This window comes from Odontesthes bonariensis, chromosome 23, assembly GCF_027942865.1.
Source record: "Odontesthes bonariensis isolate fOdoBon6 chromosome 23, fOdoBon6.hap1, whole genome shotgun sequence".
In the NCBI taxonomy this organism is placed as follows: domain Eukaryota; kingdom Metazoa; phylum Chordata; class Actinopteri; order Atheriniformes; family Atherinopsidae; genus Odontesthes; species Odontesthes bonariensis.
Genome location: NC_134528.1, coordinates 8,246,395 through 8,266,855, shown reverse-complemented (window position 1 = coordinate 8,266,855; position 20,461 = coordinate 8,246,395). Strand labels below are relative to the sequence as shown.

Here is a 20,461-nt window from a genome sequence, read left to right as displayed (position 1 = left end):
TTAGCGAGAGGAATAACGACTAGATCCGGTTGAGGATTTCAAAATTAGATATCTTATTTTCCCGGAGTCTTTATTATCAATATTATTATAGGATTATTTAATGCGAAAAATACTAAAGGAAAAAAATGACTTTCTTTTAGATTATGAGATTTTGGGCTGTTTCATCCCATCCATAAGTCTTCTGTCATATAACTGAAAGAATAAGATGCCTGTGATTTTATGATGATGAGATTCAACTTTATTGTCATTACACATGTAGCATAACGAAAAGTAGGTTTTGGCATCTCACCAGAAGTGCAAATAGCAGCAATAAATAAATAGTGAATTTTTACAGATGAATAATTTCAGATGAATGAAATACAGCGCAATGAAATGCACTGTATGCACTGAAATGCAATGAAATAATGCATAGACCATTTTCTTAATATATTCATTTATTCTCTGAGATCAAATTCCTCACTTCAGCAGCAAATACCAAAGGTTCCTGCTGAATTCCTTCCATTTTCCTTCATTTTAGTATTCATAGCCTGATTTATACAACATTTTCTTCATAGCAACACAGCAAAAATGCATTTTTCTGTCAGTTCTAACATTTTTTTATCAATCGGGTGAAACTTGAAAGTTGGTAAAGTTTCAGATGTTGTTGTGATATTAAGTCATTTTCCACATGTGCTTTTGTGAGAAAAAGTGGACATAAATTGGCAACTTATTGTGAATAACCAATCAAAACTCAGTAAACATGCAACATAAAACTGAATATACAGAGTATGATTGTCATATATTAGGTACACCTCACTAAAATGATGTATTTTAAAAGAAGAACAAAGAGTTCAACTTTAAAGACATTTTTAGTGTTTCGTATTTGTTGAAATTGATTTAGATGAAAGCTGCTGCAACTTTATAGTCATTTTTACAGATGAAGAAAAGACCGTTCTGCTGAACCGTACAAACTTGATATCTTTATTACTTTATACACAAACTAAAAATATCACTGAGATTTGGCTGAATAACTCTAAAATCAGGGATATTGTATATGTTTTTATCCAGGTGAGTCTTTGGAACTGCAAAACCCAATCGGTAAAGGTTTCAAATTTACAGTTGTGAGTTATGTTCATGGCCATGACCTTCAATGCAAACTTTATTTTGAAGTAGATTTACTAACTTCCGGGGTTTTTATATTAGTTAGATACTCCGTGCACCTGAGCTGCACTCTCTCTCTCACACACACGCACACACAGATCTTTCACATTGTCAATAAGGGCATTTTTTTGACAAAATGCAAAATGCATTATTTACCTAAACCATCGAAATACAATAAAAAAACAGACCACAACTCCAACATAAACTTTAAAACCCCAGCTTTAAAGCTGATAAATACATTTCTTCCCAGGAGGACTTCAGTTTTAGTTTCTATGGAGGCACAAATTCCCCTGGCTTTGTGTGCAGTCTTGTTTAAAACCCCAGTGCCTGTGCTCACAATCTGTCCTCAAGTCAGAACAACTGCATCTGTAAGCTCTGGAATAGGTCAACTCAAATGCAACAAAACTGAATACATTTATTTGAAAACTACTCACCACTTAGAATATCAGCAGGAAAAATGGTAAAGGATACCACTGACATTATAATAGTATCATGATGATATTTTCACAGCTTAATAGAAATATCATAATATGAGAGCAGTGTCTAATAGAAGCCCCAAAAGATCACGGAACCACTGTTTTTGGGTGGTATGGTGAATACAGAGACTAACATTAGTTTCTTTTAAAGAATACCTCCAATTCAAACCCTGCTCCACACAAACGGTTCTTTGCTCTATATTCTAAATCTGTAGAACGAGGTCATACCTGAATAACCTCAACCCTCCTAGACAAGCCTCTCTCCTCCAGAGGACTAAAACAAGACTGTATATATAGACCCAGTTCTTTTTTTCTGTCATTTTCGTCTTCTCGGGTGGCGTATATGCGGTGACATATATAAGAACGCTAAGTAGAAATGCTGACATCTCGTCAGACATCTACTGGATGTTCCGGAGCCAACAGCTTCCACCTCTCAGTGCTACTGCACTTTTTGCATGCAGCCCATGTTTAATACATATTGTATGGTTATTTGCATGCATCATGCACTGACGTTTTTATTCTGACCCCAATCTTTTTGCATGTTACTTAAAGGAATAAAGATGAACCACGGAAAAGTGGAAAGTTTGATAATTGCTGCCCTTGGCATTGCTAAATGCAAATGCAAACATGGCAACATGCCTACACTGACTGATTAGGATTATTTTCAGATTTTGCAGGTAAAGCTTTCACTTAAATTGAGTTAATTTGGTACATTAGTATGTTAAAATCCACTAAATACTATTAAATGTGAGGTAGCTACAGCTGAGGCTGAAGATCATCCCAATACTTCCTCTGGTGAAGATTAATGTACACAATTTCATGATAATCTAGTCCTTGAGATTCAATCTGGGCTAAAGTTATGACCTGACCAACCATTGTCAGACATTCCATGGTTTATGGCATAATAACGTAGCTAACAAAATCAGCATACCTCATTCAAGTGCAAATATTCACACACTACTATGTGTTTGTGTGTGCTGGTCTTGTTTACTTTGCGCATGTGCTGCACATTTCCTAAATTTCTCTTAATTTTCAACGAGCTGAACCCCATTTATCCAAAAACTGGATTCATTGAGCTTTTTGAAGCTGAAGCTCCAGCAATCAGTAATGGAAAAAAAAAAAATGTCAACCACTTATCTGACCACAAGAGAGTCTGAGAAGAGTTGTTACAGTAATTGATAATTGTGCGTGGGCTAAATGCATGCCTGTTCACTCCCAGAATCAAGCCTGTGTGTCTGCTCTTTGCCACTCTAGCGTGAGGAGATAATGTTCCAGCTGGTCTCTGCTCCCTGCTGGGCCGGGATCGACATGGTCAAGATACCTATCGTCACCCAAATCAGTCAGCCTGCCTGCTATTATGTTGTGTCGGCTGATAATGAGCCCTCTGCATCCACATTAGGCTCATTTTACTCATAAACATGCCAGATGGAGATAAGTGGCGAAGAGCAAAGTGGTCGGCTATGCTGCAGCTCATTTCACTGAGACATGGCTCTCAGATTTCTGCTCTTTGAGAGTCAATTTCTGAAGGTGAAAATGCAGTGCTTTCCCTTATGATGCACAGGCATGTGCGGAAGTTTTTCCCCAGGTGCCCTATAAGGCATCTAAACACGTATTTATGTGCCCCATACATTGTATTCATGTATTATATTCACAGGCCTGCATTTGGCTCATGTTTGTTTATTTATGTCTTTGTATTTTAAAGATTTAAGAAAAATATAAAAGTCAGATTAACAGTGAGATCACAGGAAACAAATTGGAAACTGAATATAATCTCCAGCATCGACTTGGGTACAAAATAACTAAAATAGATGCTCAGCAAGGACTGTATTTTTACAGTAGGGTGACAAGGAGAATGACCTGCCTGCCTGTTTTTATCTTGATCTGATTACAGTTTTGGGAGCACAGAAGGACAGAGAAAACCATGAGCTGTGAGCTCTTTGTCCTGCCTCCCAGCATCGTGATTCAGAGGGCCAGCAGTAGATTACCACAAGCTAATCATTAGCAAAAGCTAAAGTAGAAGATGATCAAAAAACAGACATTTTTATGGACATTGAGCATTGTTGTGAAGGATTCTCCCTTCAGCAAATGAACTGGTGACAGGTGAGGGTGTCAGGATTGGGTTTAAAGGGAGCATCCACCAAAGGCTTTGTCTTTCCACACAAACATGTGTCGTGACTCACGGCTTTGTGCCAAACTCTGTCAGAGAATCATCACTAAGTTGCAAACCAATTATTTCTCTGTGCAAGATTGCAAAGAACTTTGGTCTTTCAACATGTACAGAGCACAATATTGATTAAAGAGTAAGGTCTAAAGTCTGAGGAGATCTCAAGGCCAAGGCCAGGAACCAGTGTTGGATGGATGTTCGAGCCTTCAGGCAGCCCTGCAAAAGAAGACATTATTCCAGCATGATCGATAAAGCCACATGGGCTTGGGAGTGCTTTGGAAACCCATTTTCATTCAACACAGTTCACCACTGCATTGTATTACTCAAGGAGGAGGCTGTGTATCATCTCTGTGCAGAAACGCTGCTTAGATCTCTGGACTCGCCAGTGTTTCATCTCAGATGGACAGAGAGACAGTAGACATGTGTTCTGTGGTCAGGTGAGTCCATGTTTCAGATGAATTTTGGTTGTATTCAGCTTGCCAAAGGAAGACTATCCAGGCTGTTTTCAATGAAAGGTGCAGACAAAGCCTTTGGTTGATGCTCCCACTGTGACGTTATGGGGGTGCATCAGTGTCTACGGCATGAGGGACTAGTACAATTGTGATGTTATCATTGATGCAGAGGCTTTTATTGCAATTTTGGAGGCACAGATGCTTCCATCAAGGCAACTTGTTTATTTTACTGGGAAGTCTGTATTTATTTCACTAGGACAAGGCCAGCCAGACCTGGCAGCAGGGCTGCACAGACACAGAGTGTGTGTGCTTGACTGGCCTGCCTGTAGTCCACATCTGTCTCTAACTGAAAAAGTATGGCACATTATAAAGAGAAGAATCAACAACAACAACCTCAGAGTGCTGACATCTTGTATTCAGCAAGAATGGACACAGATTCCACTGAAAAACTGCAACAAGTAGTGTCCGCAGTTCCCAGTTTTTTGAGTATGTTGTTCGGCTGGCATTAAACTAAACAACAGATTTGTTTGTATTTTCTAAATACAAAGGAGGTGGTCAGTTAAGAAACTGCATATAATTTCTTTGTTTTTTTTTAATAATACAGGAACAGATTTAAGATTTTGCTGAATTTTAGAAAGCTTCCCAACTTTTCTTGAAATGTGGTGTATTTTCAAGGTGAAACAAAAGTGAAGGCATCTAAAAATCTGTTATTATCTCTCATTGCACTTGGAAAACAGCACAAAGGCGGTAGAACGGTCTATATGACCTTCTGTGATAGGTTGGCAGTAAATATGGTAATCATTTTACCATTTTTTCTTTCAAATTAGTTGGATAACCTCAATTTGTCTGACTTCTTCAACCGTTCTTTAGCTTTCCTCGTGAATTAATTTGGTGAGTACAGTGTTGTTTTTGCACGTAGATTAATGGTTTAGAGAGTGTAGAAAGAGATTATCGGTTTAACAGTGTTTAAACTGGGTCAGAAGGTCACAAACTCAAGCTGTATTCAGCAACAGCAAAGTTTCTTTTCATGTTATTGTATGTTTATCTTGTTAAAATGAAAAGAATTTGTAAAATGCTGAATCTTGCATTTATTTTTGGGAAAGAGGAGTATCTTCACATTTGAAAACACAATGTAACATTTGAGCAAACAAACAGGACTGATAAGGAAGAGAAACATGATCAGCGGACTGTAAAGTTCTGCACTATAACCCAGTGCTGCTCTTGTGCCACTTCTCTTGTGATTGTAAAGAATCTGACAATACATGCATTGTTCTCTCTAGGCATACTTCGAGAGCAGAGGGATAATCTATCTGAATTTACCACGCACAACCCTTTTACAAAGTGACTAAAAGCAGAATGCAATGATTTACAAATCATTTGGACCATATGTTTCACTGACTGTAGTACAAAGGCAACATAACAAAACTATATCTTTTGCTAATTATTGATTTTATGCCATCAACATGGTCCAACAAAGTTGGGAGACTTGCACTGTGATGCTTTCATAAGATATCAGCTGTTCAACAGTACAGTGCCTCCTCTATTGTATGTTTTTCCCCAAGACTCTTTTACAACGGAGCTATGATGTTATAATACGTGCAAACAGTAGAAAAGGCCCTTTTGGATGACAGTACACAGTATGTTGCTCCAAAACCTGTACATTTCTTTGAGCATTGATGATGCCTTCACAGATGTGTAAATCATCCATGTTATGTACACTGGAGCACCCTCATACTATCACAGATGCGTACTTTAAACTGTGCACTGATAACAAGCCAGCCAATCCCTCTCCTCTTTAGATGAGATGACACATCATCCAGGATTTTCTGAAATATAATTTCACATTTTGATTTGACTCCAGGACAGTTTTTCTCCCTTAGCCCAGTCTATTTTACATGAACTTCAGCACTTTACTCCATGCTTTAACTACAACCTCATCACAACACTTCCTTGTGCCCACTCTCATGTGACAGAGCTAAGCAATCCAAGGTGTTAGACTGCGGTAAAATTTTCACTCTTGATCTCATGATGTAAATGTGGCATGCTAAACATGTTACTACATGCCAATATATTTATTGACAAATATATTCCCTTAAAAACAAATTAGAAAATGATTTAGGTGAAAACATCTTAAACATACTTTCTGAACTATTTAGCACAATGTATGAATTCATCTCTGATTTCTCCTTGCAATGGTAGAATTTTTACCCGTATTTGTGGATGCAAAGATTAATTATGATCACTGACCATGATTTTCAGACGTGTTCCTGAGCCGAAGCTGTGACTTCCTCTGCAGAATCATATTCGTCACACCTGTCAACATTAGTTTTCAGCTTTCATGTGAAAAAATATCTGTGGATTCTTGGAACGTTATAAAGTACTATAGATGATGAATTCCTCAAATTTTAGCCATTTAATAAAAATAAGATGGGTTTTTTTTATGTTGAACTATTATCCCATATAGTTAAGAGTTGTAAACCTTCACCATCTTTGATTCAGGAGGACTCACTCTCTCTGGAATGCTCTTCTTATACTAAACCATGTGACTCATCTGTTCCCAATTAAGGTAATTTATTGGGAGATATTCCACAGCAAGCTATTTACAACTCTTCCAGTATTACTGAGTACTACAATGATGTCTAAGTTTCTCAACAATGTCTAAACAATTTGCATAATGAATGTATTCTGTTTTGGTTTACATTACATTTATATAAAAAAATGAGTCATGTCTGACGTGTAAAAACTACAAAAGAAAGAATGACGACACAGTGTCTGAAAGAGAACAACAACGCCTGATGAACGGCAGATGGAGTCAAGCTATAAACTTTATCTGTTTCTCTGTAAACTGCAGAGTTTATAATTCGGCTGAAAAGAGCATCTGGTTTTGAGGCTTCTGCTAATCAAGGACAAGTTATTATTAATCCTGTTTCCACATATGTTATAATAATGCAGTCATTAACGGCCGACACATGTGTCCTTTCTTAGCTTCACTAATCTCCAGGAAGCAGATGTTGCAAATGAGCAATGTGCGCTGCATTTTCTGCTGTTTAGAATTAGTCTGAATTGTAAGGTCAGAGCCTATCGCTTTATATCAATATCAAGATTTTTGGCGAGGTTCTGTGTTGGCTCTGCGTGATCATCTTTTGTGGGAATTCTGCTGCTTTTGTCATTGTTAGCTGGAGCTGTGAGGTGCCAACCATGACCTCAGACATTTAATCTAAGTAAGAGTGCGCCAAGGGTGGGAGTTGCTTTTATTGAATAATACACTTCCTTTGATCATCATTATCAATGTCCTTTTGTAATTGAGGCACTTCATTAAAATGTACTATATTTATTGCAAACTTTCACTCAATAGATATGGAAAGTAGATTTTCCTGCACATTTATTGATCTGTATTTTCTGCACAAGTTTGAACAATTCTAAAAGGCTGTGTTCAAATGTAGCGTGGGCTTGGCCTTATGTGGCTTGATGGAGGATAGTGCACTCACTGATAATCAGCTTATCTAACCATGCTTGTGCCGATAATGCTTCAATTAACAGCCGTGGTTTCTAGCGTTCAGGCGCTCATGAAGCAGACAGTCAGTGTGTGTACACAGAGAGGGGCCTCCTTTGAAGGTGACCATGCAAACGGCTAATTTGAGAATGAATAGCCATTTTCTTTGGCCTGGCTGTTGGGAATGCCTGGTTGGCTGAGGGCAGAGCTGTCCCCATCTCGCTTTTTTTACTCGCCTTCAGAGTGAATTAAAAGAAAGTCTGGTGTGAGGACGCTAATTCTGACCACTTGCTTAAGAGGAATGAAGCCCATCACTCAAATGCCTCACCACGGTCTTTTCTCCTGTGCCTGTGATTAAGTGTTTATTGTCATCCCACCTGCCCTCTCGTTTAACCTCTGAAGATTTCCAACATATAAAAAAGCTATAGCTGCTATGTAAGACCCTCTCTAGTCGCCTCAGGGCTCTTGAACAGCTTCCACACCCCTGGTGCCAGAACAGATTAAGCCCCTCAGCTCTCTCTTTGGCCAGATCTCTGTGCTATATAAACCCGGGCTATGATGTTGTCTCTCAAAAGCTTTTCCTGTCGTGTTAAAACGGCAGGATGTGGGAAGTCGAGCAAACTGAGACGACAGGTGTTTACAGTACAGCTGCGTCGCTGGGGTGGACTGTCAGCTAAAGGTCCGTTGCTAATGCGTCATGGCAGTTCAGCAAATGAGACATGAGCACATGGCGTCCTCAGTGTGGCTGTAGGGACTGGGGAGGATAAGGAACTCAATGCAAGTGTACTCAAAAGCAAAACATGCTGGTTGACGTTTGGATCTTTCTGGTGAACCTCTATCACAGCGCTGCTGGTAATCTCAGAGGAGTTTAGCTCACCTTAATTCTAATGGGCTGCGTCTCAGCACACTCTTTACAGTTGAAACCTCTATGTTTACTTTGGTTCATGCATGTGTCAAACATTATATGTCAGTAATATGTCAGTCTCTCACGTCGCAGTGGAGGAATTTGGGTCTGCTCTTCTTTACAGTGCTGCTTCAGTTCATTGAGGCTTTTTGTGCATGCATTTGTGCACAACTCTCTTAAAGTCCCACCACAGCAATCCAATTAGGTTGAGCTACTGAAATGTCTTTTTTCCTTTTTAAGACATTCTATTGCATATTTGTTGGAATACTTTGTCGACCCAGTGACTGCAAGGTGTCCAGGTCTTATGCTGTGTTTGGTTTTCTCCGAATGTGTTGCCGTGCATTATGACCAAACATCTCCACTTTCAGATGCAGCTTTACAAACCGAAGCTGTGCTGCCATTTCTTCTTAGAGAGAAGAGGCTTTCTTCTGCAATCCTTCTAAACAAGCCATACTTTTTACGTCTTCTTCTAATTGCACTGTCATGAACTTTAACATTTAACATGCTAACTGAGACCTGGAGAGTCTGAGATGTAGCTCTTGTTTTTTTTTTACAGTTTCTCTGAGCATTGCACGGGCTGACCTTGGGAGGAACTTGCTGGGACGTCCACTCATGGGAAGATTGACAACAGTGAGAATGTTTCTTACAGCTGAATGAAGCACTTTGGGCTTATAGCTCTTCCCATATTGATGGGCAGCAACAATTGCTTCTCTAAGATCATTGCTGATGTCTTTCCTCCTTGGCATTGTGGGGTAACACACGTCTGCATGCTTCAGATCAGCAAACTGACAAAACCTCTGCTTTTATAGAGGTGCTCACACCTGCTAATGATTAATTAATCAAGTGCATTTGATTAGCAGCACCTGGCTGGCACGTAATCATTTCAGTGGAAGCAGTAGAAGTGTACTTCGTTTTTTGTTAAATAAATAGTGACACAGTTTATTATGTCACATGTTGTTTTTCATCTCTGGTTGTATTTACCTGATGTTAACACCTGGTAAAGACTAATCCTTTTTTTTTTTCATTATGTCCTTATATGTAAATGATCAGAACTGATCGAGGTGCGCTTCCTGTTTTCACATGAATGTAGGTTTACACATTATTAGGTTTTATTCCACAGAGATACACGAAACAAGATCAACACATTGTTCTTCTTTTCTCCTTTTATTGGATATTTAGAAAAACAAGATAAATGCATACAAATATAACGTTTCAATTTCACATAATAAACCTGAGCCTTGTCCTGGTCTGGGAGCACACGGAGGAGGATGTGGTTATTAATACACACAGCAGCAGGCATAATGTGGGTCAAACGTGCTGAGTGCCACGTGAGAGGGGCAGAGCAAACCCCACCACCCTCCTGTCCTGACATTATGGGGGTGGTAGAGCATCTTGAATCAGCTTTGAGTCTGAAAGGGCCTGAGGTATGTCTCCAGGCGATGTGACTCCCCAGCATGATCGAGCTGCAAAGCCACACAGAAATTAAGCATGCTCTTAATGGAGCCATGATGGGAAGGGTGCTGTCTTTGAGCATTTTAGATTTACAGTTAGTATAATTGTTATATCCAATGCAAGGACAGGAATGCGAGGATTGCAGGCTGGATCCCAGTTTGAGTGATAAGAAAAGTTATTGTCCTTGTTTAAAAAGAAATGTTTGTGCTGCCCAACTCCAGTGCCCCTGCATGAACTCAATCTTGTAACATGTTCTGTTTTTATTTTAGTCTCAGTCTGCCTCTAAGAATATTTTTCTGTGTGCTTAAATTTGGGTTTAGAGAACAAAAACCAAGCGCTTGAATATTTCTATGACTCTCAAAAGCACGTTTCTATGCAGAAACATGCAGAGAGACTACTTTGGAAACTTCTCAGGTCATTTCTTTGAATGTTATTAAATATCAAAGCTTCATATTTTCTTACCTTTCTCCACCTGTTGTACTTCTTTTCCATGTTGGCATGACAACAGGGCACCCCAACCTAAATGTCCACTCACTTTCTTGTTTGATTTGCCCGAAATGATTTGAGTAGTAAGGATTTTAGCAGAGTATTTTCATAAATGTCAACCTTATCCTTTACATTTTTCCAGAAGGAAAGATGCTCCGTGTTGTTATTTTATTGATGTTGACTCTTACTGTCCTCTGATAAATACAGCTGTGTTAACATAGCATAGGAGCTGAAATTGCTCTGAATTTTGATCCCATCTTCAACTTTGACTAAAGTCTATTTGCGGCAGCAAAGCCCCCAGCTGATTGACTGATTGGAGATACTGAAATTATCTCCAGACTCAAATAGTTGGTCTAATGAAGGGCAGCTAATGAAGCAGAGAGCTATGCACGCCATGTATCCATGCGTCCCATCGTTAGCCTTCACTGACTCTCACAATCCCTCAGGTCTATGTTGCTTGTGATCAATAATAGCCGTTATTATGGCAGCTGATCAGGATGTTTTCATTTGATTTTAGCTGGTAAGAGCGTGCTTTACCAACAGCTGAAACATCTTTTCTCAGCTTAATACTCTTACATCCTCATGTGTTTTGATGAAGTGGAATTCTTTTGGTCTCTGCACTCTTTGTTTCCGTCATGATTAAGAGCTGCATTACTCAAGTTGTTTCATCTCTTCCCCTTCTCCAGATGGCAGCTATTTGAATAGTCATGCAAAGCTCTGATCAGTACAAACCAGTCAAAACACAGGAGATTACGCTATATGTAAACCAGGGGTGGAGCAGTGATTTTAAATGTGGGGGTGTTACATGAGCGCCACATCAAGCCCATGGACACGACGCTGAAGTTGGCCTCCGATTCGCGAATTAAATGGATGGGCATAAAGGGCCATTTCACTGCATTTTTTTGCATTTTGATCATCCTAAACTAGATCATGTATGAAAACTACAATAGTTAGACTGCTCAAATCTGGATGGAATTATTCTAAAGAGGCTATAGATTCATTAAAACCTTGTTTGGGATTTGTGAAACCTTTTTCTGATTTGTACAAATGCAGAACAGGGCCATTTTACAGCATTTTTTGCATTTTGATCACCCTAAACTAGATCCTGAATGGAAACTACAATAGTTACACTGCTCAAATCTGGATGGAATTATTCTAAAGAGGGCACAGAGTTTTTAAAACACATTTTATGATTTGTTAAAACTTGATTTGGTTATTGAAAATTCAAAAAGGGAAAATCATCTTGCTGTAAAAGTGGGGGTGTCGAAACACCCCCATCCCCCACGGGTGCGACGCCCATGTGTAGAACTTTACTCTGACATACAAAGTGATTTTGGTGGCACATCTTTGGATATTATCTTAAAAACATTACTTGGATTAACCTAACCGAGCAAACCATGAATGACTATTAGCTTCTAACTGTTGATAGCTGAAAAAGTTCAATGAAACTTTGTGCAAGCCTGGATGCATTTAACTCATTTGTTCCATTTTTTGCATGTTTTTGCCTCTTGAGGAGTTGGCAGGCGACAGAGCCGCCATCGTCTCAGTGCGGTAATGCCTGAAAACACAAAGAGCCCCATTCAGAGACTTCTGAGGCCATATCCCACACCCACACAGGCAAGAGGACACCCAGACCCATCCAGCACACAGCCTGGAGTCATTATAGAAAGCAGTGTGTACTTACGCAGCATAAAAACATTTACAGAAAAACACTGCATATTAAAGAAAGCTTCAGAAAGGAGGAATGGACCAAAAAAAATCTGCGAATCATCACAACCGTGCGGGGTCTCGCTCCTGCTGTCTCATCTACAGTGATTTACTTTTGTCAAACACACAGAGGAATCGTTCCCACAGCTTACAACATTATTTTTCAGGAGTTCAGGGTTCCACATACCATGTGTCAGCTGAGTCTGGTGCCAGGGGCTTCCCTGGACCAGTCTGTCGAAGATGCAGCCGGTAAAGAAATCAAAGGCAGACAGAGAGGCCCCAATGCCTGTGAAGTCCACACTGACTCAAGCAACACTGCAGCAGAATTAAAGGGGGATACACAAAACTTTTTTCCTTAGAACCAAACAAAACAGAGATGCTTATTATCACCCCCATGATTCAGTGCAAACCCTCTCTGTGCACTTACTTTTTTTCTGTAAACTAGGCTTCAGACAAAATACAAGAGAACTGGTTCTTTCATGTCAGAGCATACTTGTCTTTTTGCACCACAGAGAGAAATTACTCATACCTGAACTAATGTGTCATCTTGTCTATCTGCGTCTTTCTTGGGGATCAAATTGAGCTGTAACACAGGCTGATGTGCCCGGCTAGCTCAGTCGGTAGAGCATGAGACTCTTAATCTCAGGGTCGTGGGTTCGAGCCCCACATTGGGCGCTTACTTTGGCTCCCCACTTCTCCAGTTTATGGCATCTGTCTCTATGAGTGTGTGACCCTGTGCATGTAAATGTCAACAGGTGCCAAAACTGGATGCACAAATTTCGTGTGTAAACAATAAATCCGAGTTTAATAACCTCAGATTATGAGGAACCCCGAAGCAAGACAGGTGATTAAATCCATTTTACAGGAGTGTGATCTCAGTGTCACACCTGTTTTAGCCAGAACTTTAGCATTAGTTACAGATTCCTATTAGAACCAAATTTTGAAAATGACGAAATGACAAGGTTTTACTTGTTAGTTTGGGAAGTCTTTACCTCAAAAGGTCCTTACCTTCAAGAAGGCTCCCAGATCTGTTGGATGAGACTGATAGCTGATCCTGAGTCAAGTTTAAGGTTAAAGGGTCATTGTACTGGCTTTGACCTTTGAAATGATACTCCAGTTTTACTCCTGTCAGATCAGGTTTCCCTTCTTCCCTTTCAGCTAGTCTAATTTTTCTCATTTCTAAGATATAGAAAGAGGTGAGCAAGTGAGACCTTTACATTCTGCTCCTCAGACGTCCTCGAGGCTCATCTATAGCACGTTATCAATCTGAACTCTCATAAGTGATTTCCACTCCCACATGGCAGACAAATGTCAGTCTAATCTGAGTCATTTTTGGCAGTTATGGCTCAGTCATGGCAATGGCCATGGTTATGTGGGCCAGATGTGGCCCAAGGATTATGAGACAGGCTTAACTTGGGTTATGCATAGTGTTAAATGGCCAACATGTGGGCAAAACTTGTGATTTGTGGCCTAGTTTAAGTGGCCACACTCACCACAAGTCAGCAGTCACTCAAGGCCAAATGTGACCAAACAAAACTGCAGATGTGGGCCATATTTGGGCCAAACAGTCTTTGCTATCAGGGCTGTAATGAAGATGCCAGGTTTTTAAAGCAGTGAGGACATGAGTGGAATAAAAAAATACAGTTATGTATATATATTCCAGCCCTGTTTGACATGTCATCCTTCATAATTCTGGTGTGATGAGTTCTACACTGTCCTAATCATATTTTCAGAGTCTTACGCTCTCATACTTTATAGAGTGTAATTCCCAGGGTGATATAGATTTATTCAGCATGGATGCCTAGATCGCAAATCATTGAAGAATCTGCTGTAAAACATGCAGGTACTTTGTCTCCATATCATAAATCTGGAATGCATTTAGGTTTGCTGTGACAGTGATGAAGTATGACACCATCAATACATCCTGCAGCGGCACACCGAACACGACAGCGCAGCCCGTCTCACCTCTGAAAGGTGCTGATTCTATCTGTAACCCCACACCAGCGCAGCCAAGGCAGCAAGGCAGGGCGATTGATTTTACCCATGAAATATTCATGCGAAGATGTTTTGAAACACTTTGCATTTATTAACAGGCACTCACTTTAAATAATGGATTGCGTAACGTGACCCTGGAGATGGCTCAGTTGCACAATGAAAGGAAGGTGTGCTTAAACCTATACATCATCTTGTATCTTCTATAATGTGTCATTTGATCTAACTTAACAATAATGCAGTAAGTCACAGCAGGAGGGTAAAAGGAAGCAAACACACTGATGTTCCTGCAAATTCTCACTGAAAGATTAATGACATGCTGTCACTCAAGGGGAAGGCATTGCATTCTGTTTTACAGAGCAGTGCAGGAATAACCGTTTTCTTACTGATGCGTTTGTGCTCCGTCATGCTTGTAGTTATTCTGGGACAGATTCTGTCTGACACCTAACAATTACTGCTAAAATCCTCCATATGTTAGAAACTGTGAATGCTATGTGTTAATAAGAGTAGGGGCATGTTTTGTGTAAGTTTATTCTCATCAGCTATTTTCTGTAAAATGCTGTCTATTAGCCTACACTGCCCCCTGTTGACCGCAGATGAAAACATAATCAAAATCTGCACAAGAGGCCTTTTATTAAGAAAAGATCATACAACAAAGCATGATATTACAAAAAAAGTCAGCAGAGAACACTTTGTGGTAACATGCAAAGACAGAAGTAGTTTAACCATGAAATACAGCAGCTGTTGGTGTCACAGTATTGTTAGAAACTGAAGAATAGCACGAGTTCAGACTGTACATTCAGAAGTATTTGCATACAAAGGCTTTAAACAGTGTAGACGTTTAGCATGTTACCAACATAAGTTCACTTTCTGGTTTCACATTTCATACTTGTCTTGGTTTGTATTTATATTTCTATACTCAGCTTATTTGACAAAAACCTTCGAATGTGAAAATGTTTACAGACCTCTGATCTACAGAGAAAATGGTCAGTTCTGTGTATCAGTCATATTACTTTTGGACGGCTTCACTTCCATTCGCTGGACTCTTTACAGTCTTTGCTGCCTTTGCTGTCTTTGTCACTTTCGCCACCTTCTCTTTTTTACCGTCTTCCTTTTTCATCGCCACAGCATTTCCCAGAATTTCCTCCTCCTCGTTTTCTGACTTAGAGGGGACCTTCCTCAGCTTGAGTTTGCCCTTGATGGGAGCTGAAAATGTGAGTGAGGACTTGATAAATTCCAGAGGGAAAATGCCAACGTCTCCGTCAAAGCGGTTCTTGGTGATCTGCAGGGATCTGCGGCCCGGACACGTCACAAGCTTCTTCTCCTGCAGGATGAGGACATTGTCGGCCTCTTGGCTGGCCTGGAAAGGGTTAAAGGTCAACATGTGTGTTAGATACACCAGACACTGTAATTGCAAATTTGAAACTGTACACAATCAATTAAATAGTTCAAACAAAAATGAGACGTTGAGACTTCTTAAATTCGACTAAAATGTGCAGCACAAGCTAAGCTTTCCCATCATACTTTAGCAGAACCAAAGATGGATGCTGTTTGCAGTTCTCGGTCATCCTCCTCTTTCCTTGGGTGAATGATCAGAGTGACGTGGCAGCTGCTGTTGGTGGCAAACTTCCTGAAAACCCCAATTATGTGGTCCTGCACTGCAAATCTGGATTACAGGATCAAATTATTTCCTTGTGCCATTTCAAAAACATAATTAACTTCTCTGATTTTTTTTCTTTTCTGTTTTTCACTCCGACATATGACTCTTCACTTACTTGTCTACTGAGAGGTTTTCTTGCCCCATCATGAACTGCAGGTTATCAATGATGACATGGTTGATATCGTAGAGGTAGACAGCATGCTGCATAGTGTCCAGCACCATCCTGGAGACAAGGTTGCAGAAGGGTCAGGAGGCCTGATTCTCACTTGAATGTTCTAAATATGGGCATTAGGGCTGGGCCGTATATTGACATTTTCATTGATACTTAGTTTTTCATTGATTTTTTTTTTTTTTTTTTTTTCAAACAATGTATGAAATTAAACACTACCATTAATACTGCTATAATCTGTCTCCTATAAGGACGTGTGTGTGAATTTCTCCACCAGTGCAGCCCCACCTTCCCAGTTCCCTCCATTTATCAGCAACAAGCTGCAACAAACTTATTCCTCATTGTTGCCTACTTAGTAAATTTGCTCTCCAAAAAAATGACTAAATTCCATAGTTTTGCCAGATCAGCTCCGGGAGTGAGCGCTAAAGCGCTTTTCCTCTGTAAACTCCTTCAGCCCAACAACGCTGCAGCTCTCTGTAAAGTGACTTTTAGTCATTTTACATTACATACCACTGACTGATCCAATCAAGGCTTCATGAAAAGAATATTTCAGCTGAAATGTATAAAATCAGAGTCCGCTGGTTAACGGATGGTCTTATTTCACTATGCAGTTGTACATTTTCAAATAGGAAAGACCAGTTACATTCATTTCTTCACGTTCTGCACCGTCCTGTAGGAACTGAAATGTACCCATTTAATTTAATACGGGCTATTTATTTTACAGTCGTCGTTTAAAAATCCATCCATCTATCCATTTTCGTCTGCGTATCCGCCGTTTAAAAAACCTGCTTTTCATTTCCATGTCATTGCAGCTGTGCAGCTGTGCATGTTCAAACTGGAAAAGGCTGTTATTTCTTGTTGTGTATATTTTCATTTGTTGAGCTGGAGAGGAAACCCTGGAAGGCTTTTATTTATGTTAACGTCTTTAAATTTGAATCTAAAGTGCTTGTGACATCATATGTGGCACTGAGTTAAAACTAAACATTTAGGCAAGTTTGTTTACCATTTATCTGATCAAACTCACTTGATGTTCTGCTGCCCGTGGAAAGTCATGAAGTAGAGTGGCAGCTCTTCAAACTTGTCTGCCCAGAAGTCGTACTGCTCCAGGTTCTCCTCCAGCCTCTGCATTGCAAACTGCGTCAGCATGATCTTAGCCAGACGCACGTTGTTGATCTCAAAGCTGCCCCACAACGTGTTGACGCCCTGCATGCAAAGGTCCAGGGCCAACTCACTGATGAAGGTGGTCTTTCCACTTCCGGTAGGACCTGGAAGAGAAATATAATAACATGATGATAGAACAGATGTTTCCACTCATAGCCAAACTCTGGTACATGCTACAGCCTTCTTGGCTAACGTTTTTCTTTGAGGTAGGTCATCTCCTCTTCAGCCCAGATGATGGAGCATCATCGACATCTGGATCTCCTTTTTATGGGTTTTTTGGATCCTTTCAAGGTGGATTTTTAACTTGCATTTATGGATACAGAGATCTGCGTTCACTGACAGTGGTTTTCAAAAGTGTTTGTGTGATGATGACTGCATGACTAATCGGTACCTGTGAAAACTGTGAGCTCCCCCTTTCGATGCCCCTTCAAGATCTTGGTGAGCTCTGGAAACCTCTTCCATTTAACTCCAGCCACCTGGTCTGTGTTGATCAGCTCGCCATAAACATCTTCTCTGAGCTGCTTGAAGGAAACGATGGACTTGTGGGCTGCTGGGATGGAGGCTTTGATGATGCGACCTAAATTCTTGCCTTGGGCCAGCGCCTCGACGGGACACGGCTGGTACTCCCCAGGTCGCACCAGCGCGCACCTCCTCAGACCTAGTTTACGCGAAAAGATCTTTGACGCTTCCCAGGAGCGAATGTCTCCTCCCAGCCACAGCGTCACCCGCTTGAACTGCTCCAGGTAGGGCAGCAGGACCGGAGGAAGACAACTGACCCCACGAGGAAGAGCCACGCTGGGTAGTCCTGTGGCCTGGCTCACGGCCAGAGTGTCCAATTCGTGACCAGTCACCACCACCTCCGAGTCCATGCGGCTTACAAGAGGGAGGCCAAACAAGTTGTAATAGGAGGTACACTTAGGGACGGTTGCTTCATTATAAGCGACTGTGTCGTTGTCCGTCCTTTGGGCGGAGAGGAGCTTGATCCCTTTTAAGGCGCAGTCAGGTCCACCAAACCAGGGGAAAACCAGACTCTTAGTAGGCTTGAAGAGCCTCACACCAAATTTCTTGAGAGTAGCATTAGAGATCTTTGTGATCTGAAACAAAAGTTAAATGAAATCATTATCATCTTTAGAGGTGAATACTGGAGTAATGTTAGATGATTTTGCTGTTCTTTTATTTTCACAAACATCATGTATGAAGGAAGCACAGGGTGAAGCTTCAGTAACCCCTTTGTGATTGTTAAAGATTATCACTGTCATCGTTACTGCATACGAGCCCTGCACTCATACTAAACTGCATCCAACGAAATGCTTTGAAGAACCTTTCATTCGACCGTTCAGGGCAGAACTGTGCCAGCTGCAGGGGGCGCTGGTCCTGCTTCCATTTCATACAAAAAATGTTAAAGGTGGGGTCTGAGATCTTGGAAAAACGGTTCCCGCAAGCTATATTTTTGAAAATACACAACCTTGCCTCTCCCTTCAGCCCACCCCTCGAAACCACGCCTTCAAAACACATGAACGAGTCACGAGTCTGTGAACGCGCAGGGGGGAGGGGGGCTGGCGGTTGATTGGCATGTCAAAATCCAATAGAAGCAACTCTCATCATTACTTCTATTGGTCAGACATTTCCTCTTGCTACACCCTCTACAATGGACTAAAATATAAAAAACATTTTCAAACATTCTATTTTAGTGGGTGCAATGGGGTCGTGAGGAGGTTTTCAGACAATATGGTAAAAAATGCTCCAGAAAACATCTCATACCCCACCTTTAACAAGTATGTGGAAGCAAAGTCCTGATAGAAATCAGTATGTTCTATGCTGGGACAACCCATGCGGTCACATGTCCATGTCAGTGAATTTAAGTTCCTGCTGTGCAGTTTAGAGCAAACTTCCATGTTGAGTCTTCCACAAAATAAATGAAAACTACACTAAATAAATGATAACTTCAGCCAAGCAGAAATATCCACGAGCCGCTTGGTGGGCCTGGTGGAAAACTAGGTTATCCTTTTATTTTTGGCTATTTGGATCGATAATCTGCCGGCCTGATGTGATACCAGTGTTTTTTTTCTCGGGTTGTACATTGGACACTGAACACCTTTATCTCCAAAAGTATTCATTAAAATTCTACAGACATTCTCTGAATTGTGAATGTCACATGATAGACAGGAGTTATGTCCAACTATGAGCCCATGGAGACATCCACCATCTGACTGCAGTCCTGAACAGCATTTTTTTTTATATATATATATCCTAAACACAACACAAAATCATGTTAAACAATACCTGGAACATGGTTTTAATCAGCTGAACCTCATCCTCATGGAGATCCGTAAAGGGAACAGAGCTGGACCAGATCTCCTGCACCTCCCTCAGCTCCCTCTCCATCTGCTCCTGCTCCTCCACACTCTCTGGATACCCCAGCAGCACATGAGGGCTGAGGAAGTCCTGCCCGTCCTTCTGCATCACCTCCAGACAGTCCTGAAGGTCCTCCCAGCTCCCCTCCACCAGCGATTCCTTACACAAAAACTGTCCTGTGGTTTTGTCGATGAACAAAGAAAAGCTGTCCTTCTTTGGGGATGAATCGATGAAGATGCTCGGGATGTGGAGGCAGCTGTAGCCATCATGGAAGGGAATTTCTTTGGAGCGTAGATACTGTTTGATGTCAGTCACTGTGATGGGACTCAAAGGGAACTCTATAGTAGACTGGGTGTCCTTTTTATATTCCCTGACTCCTTTATATGACAGGAAGAAGTCTGCACCCTGATGTCTTGGAACACATGGAGCCCCAGGGGGCCTGTGGAGGAGCCCCTGAGTGAGGAGTCTCAAACAGGAGAACGAAAAGGGTCTTTGGTGGAGCGACCTCGGGGCCGCCACCTGCAACAAACAGGTGGTGCCCTTCAGTAGCAGGCTTCGCCACATTGGCTATCCTTCTGAACCTGGAAAAACACGGGACAAATTCACAAGCAGCACCAGGAACTCTTGTGCGAAATTTTTCATTTCAAACGGACAGTTGGTGCAGGAAAATACATGCGAAGGCGCATCTTTACCTTCAGTCCGGTCTGACCTGGTTTTCTCCCATGCTCCAATGGAACCCGGGCTTTAGGGTGCGCTCTCAAAATAGGTCCGTGTGAAACATAGTTCAAATGATAACTAACAATGCATTAGTACGTGTAACAAGTATACATACATATTTACAAATCTTCAA

At 40.9% G+C, this 20,461-nt stretch overlaps 1 protein-coding gene and 1 non-coding gene across 2 annotated transcripts; one reads left to right on the top strand and one right to left on the bottom strand.

Moving 5' to 3' along the window:
• Window positions 1–12,876: 12,876 nt before the first annotated feature.
• On the top strand, window positions 12,877–12,949 carry trnak-cuu (transfer RNA lysine (anticodon CUU)). Its single transcript has one exon. It is a non-coding gene; the product is annotated as a tRNA-Lys (tRNA).
• Window positions 12,950–14,889: 1,940 nt separating this feature from the next.
• Window positions 14,890–20,366, bottom strand: twnk (twinkle mtDNA helicase). Its single transcript, XM_075456819.1, has 7 exons — window positions 20,304–20,366; window positions 19,540–20,192; window positions 17,648–18,350; window positions 17,120–17,360; window positions 16,042–16,149; window positions 15,791–15,932; window positions 14,890–15,626 (listed from the first exon to the last, which is right to left on the bottom strand). Exons 2-7 carry the CDS (start codon window positions 20,173–20,175, stop codon window positions 15,276–15,278), a joined length of 2,181 nt encoding a protein of 726 aa, XP_075312934.1. The 5' UTR covers window positions 20,176–20,192; window positions 20,304–20,366; the 3' UTR covers window positions 14,890–15,275.
• Window positions 20,367–20,461: the final 95 nt, after the last annotated feature.

What these genes read in the sequence shown, in the direction of transcription:
- twnk (XM_075456819.1), bottom strand. Translation starts at nt 20,175, where the DNA reads ATGTGGCGAAGCCTGCTACTGAAGGGCACCACCTGTTTGTTGCAGGTG. An exon ending in CACGGGCAGCAGAACATCAA is followed by an intron (nt 16,150 to 17,119) that starts GTGAGTTTGATC and finishes CCTTGTCTCCAG; the next exon opens with GATGGTGCTGGACACTATGC. An exon ending in CCATCTTTGGTTCTGCTAAA is followed by an intron (nt 15,627 to 15,790) that starts GTATGATGGGAA and finishes AACCCTTTCCAG; the next exon opens with GCCAGCCAAGAGGCCGACAA.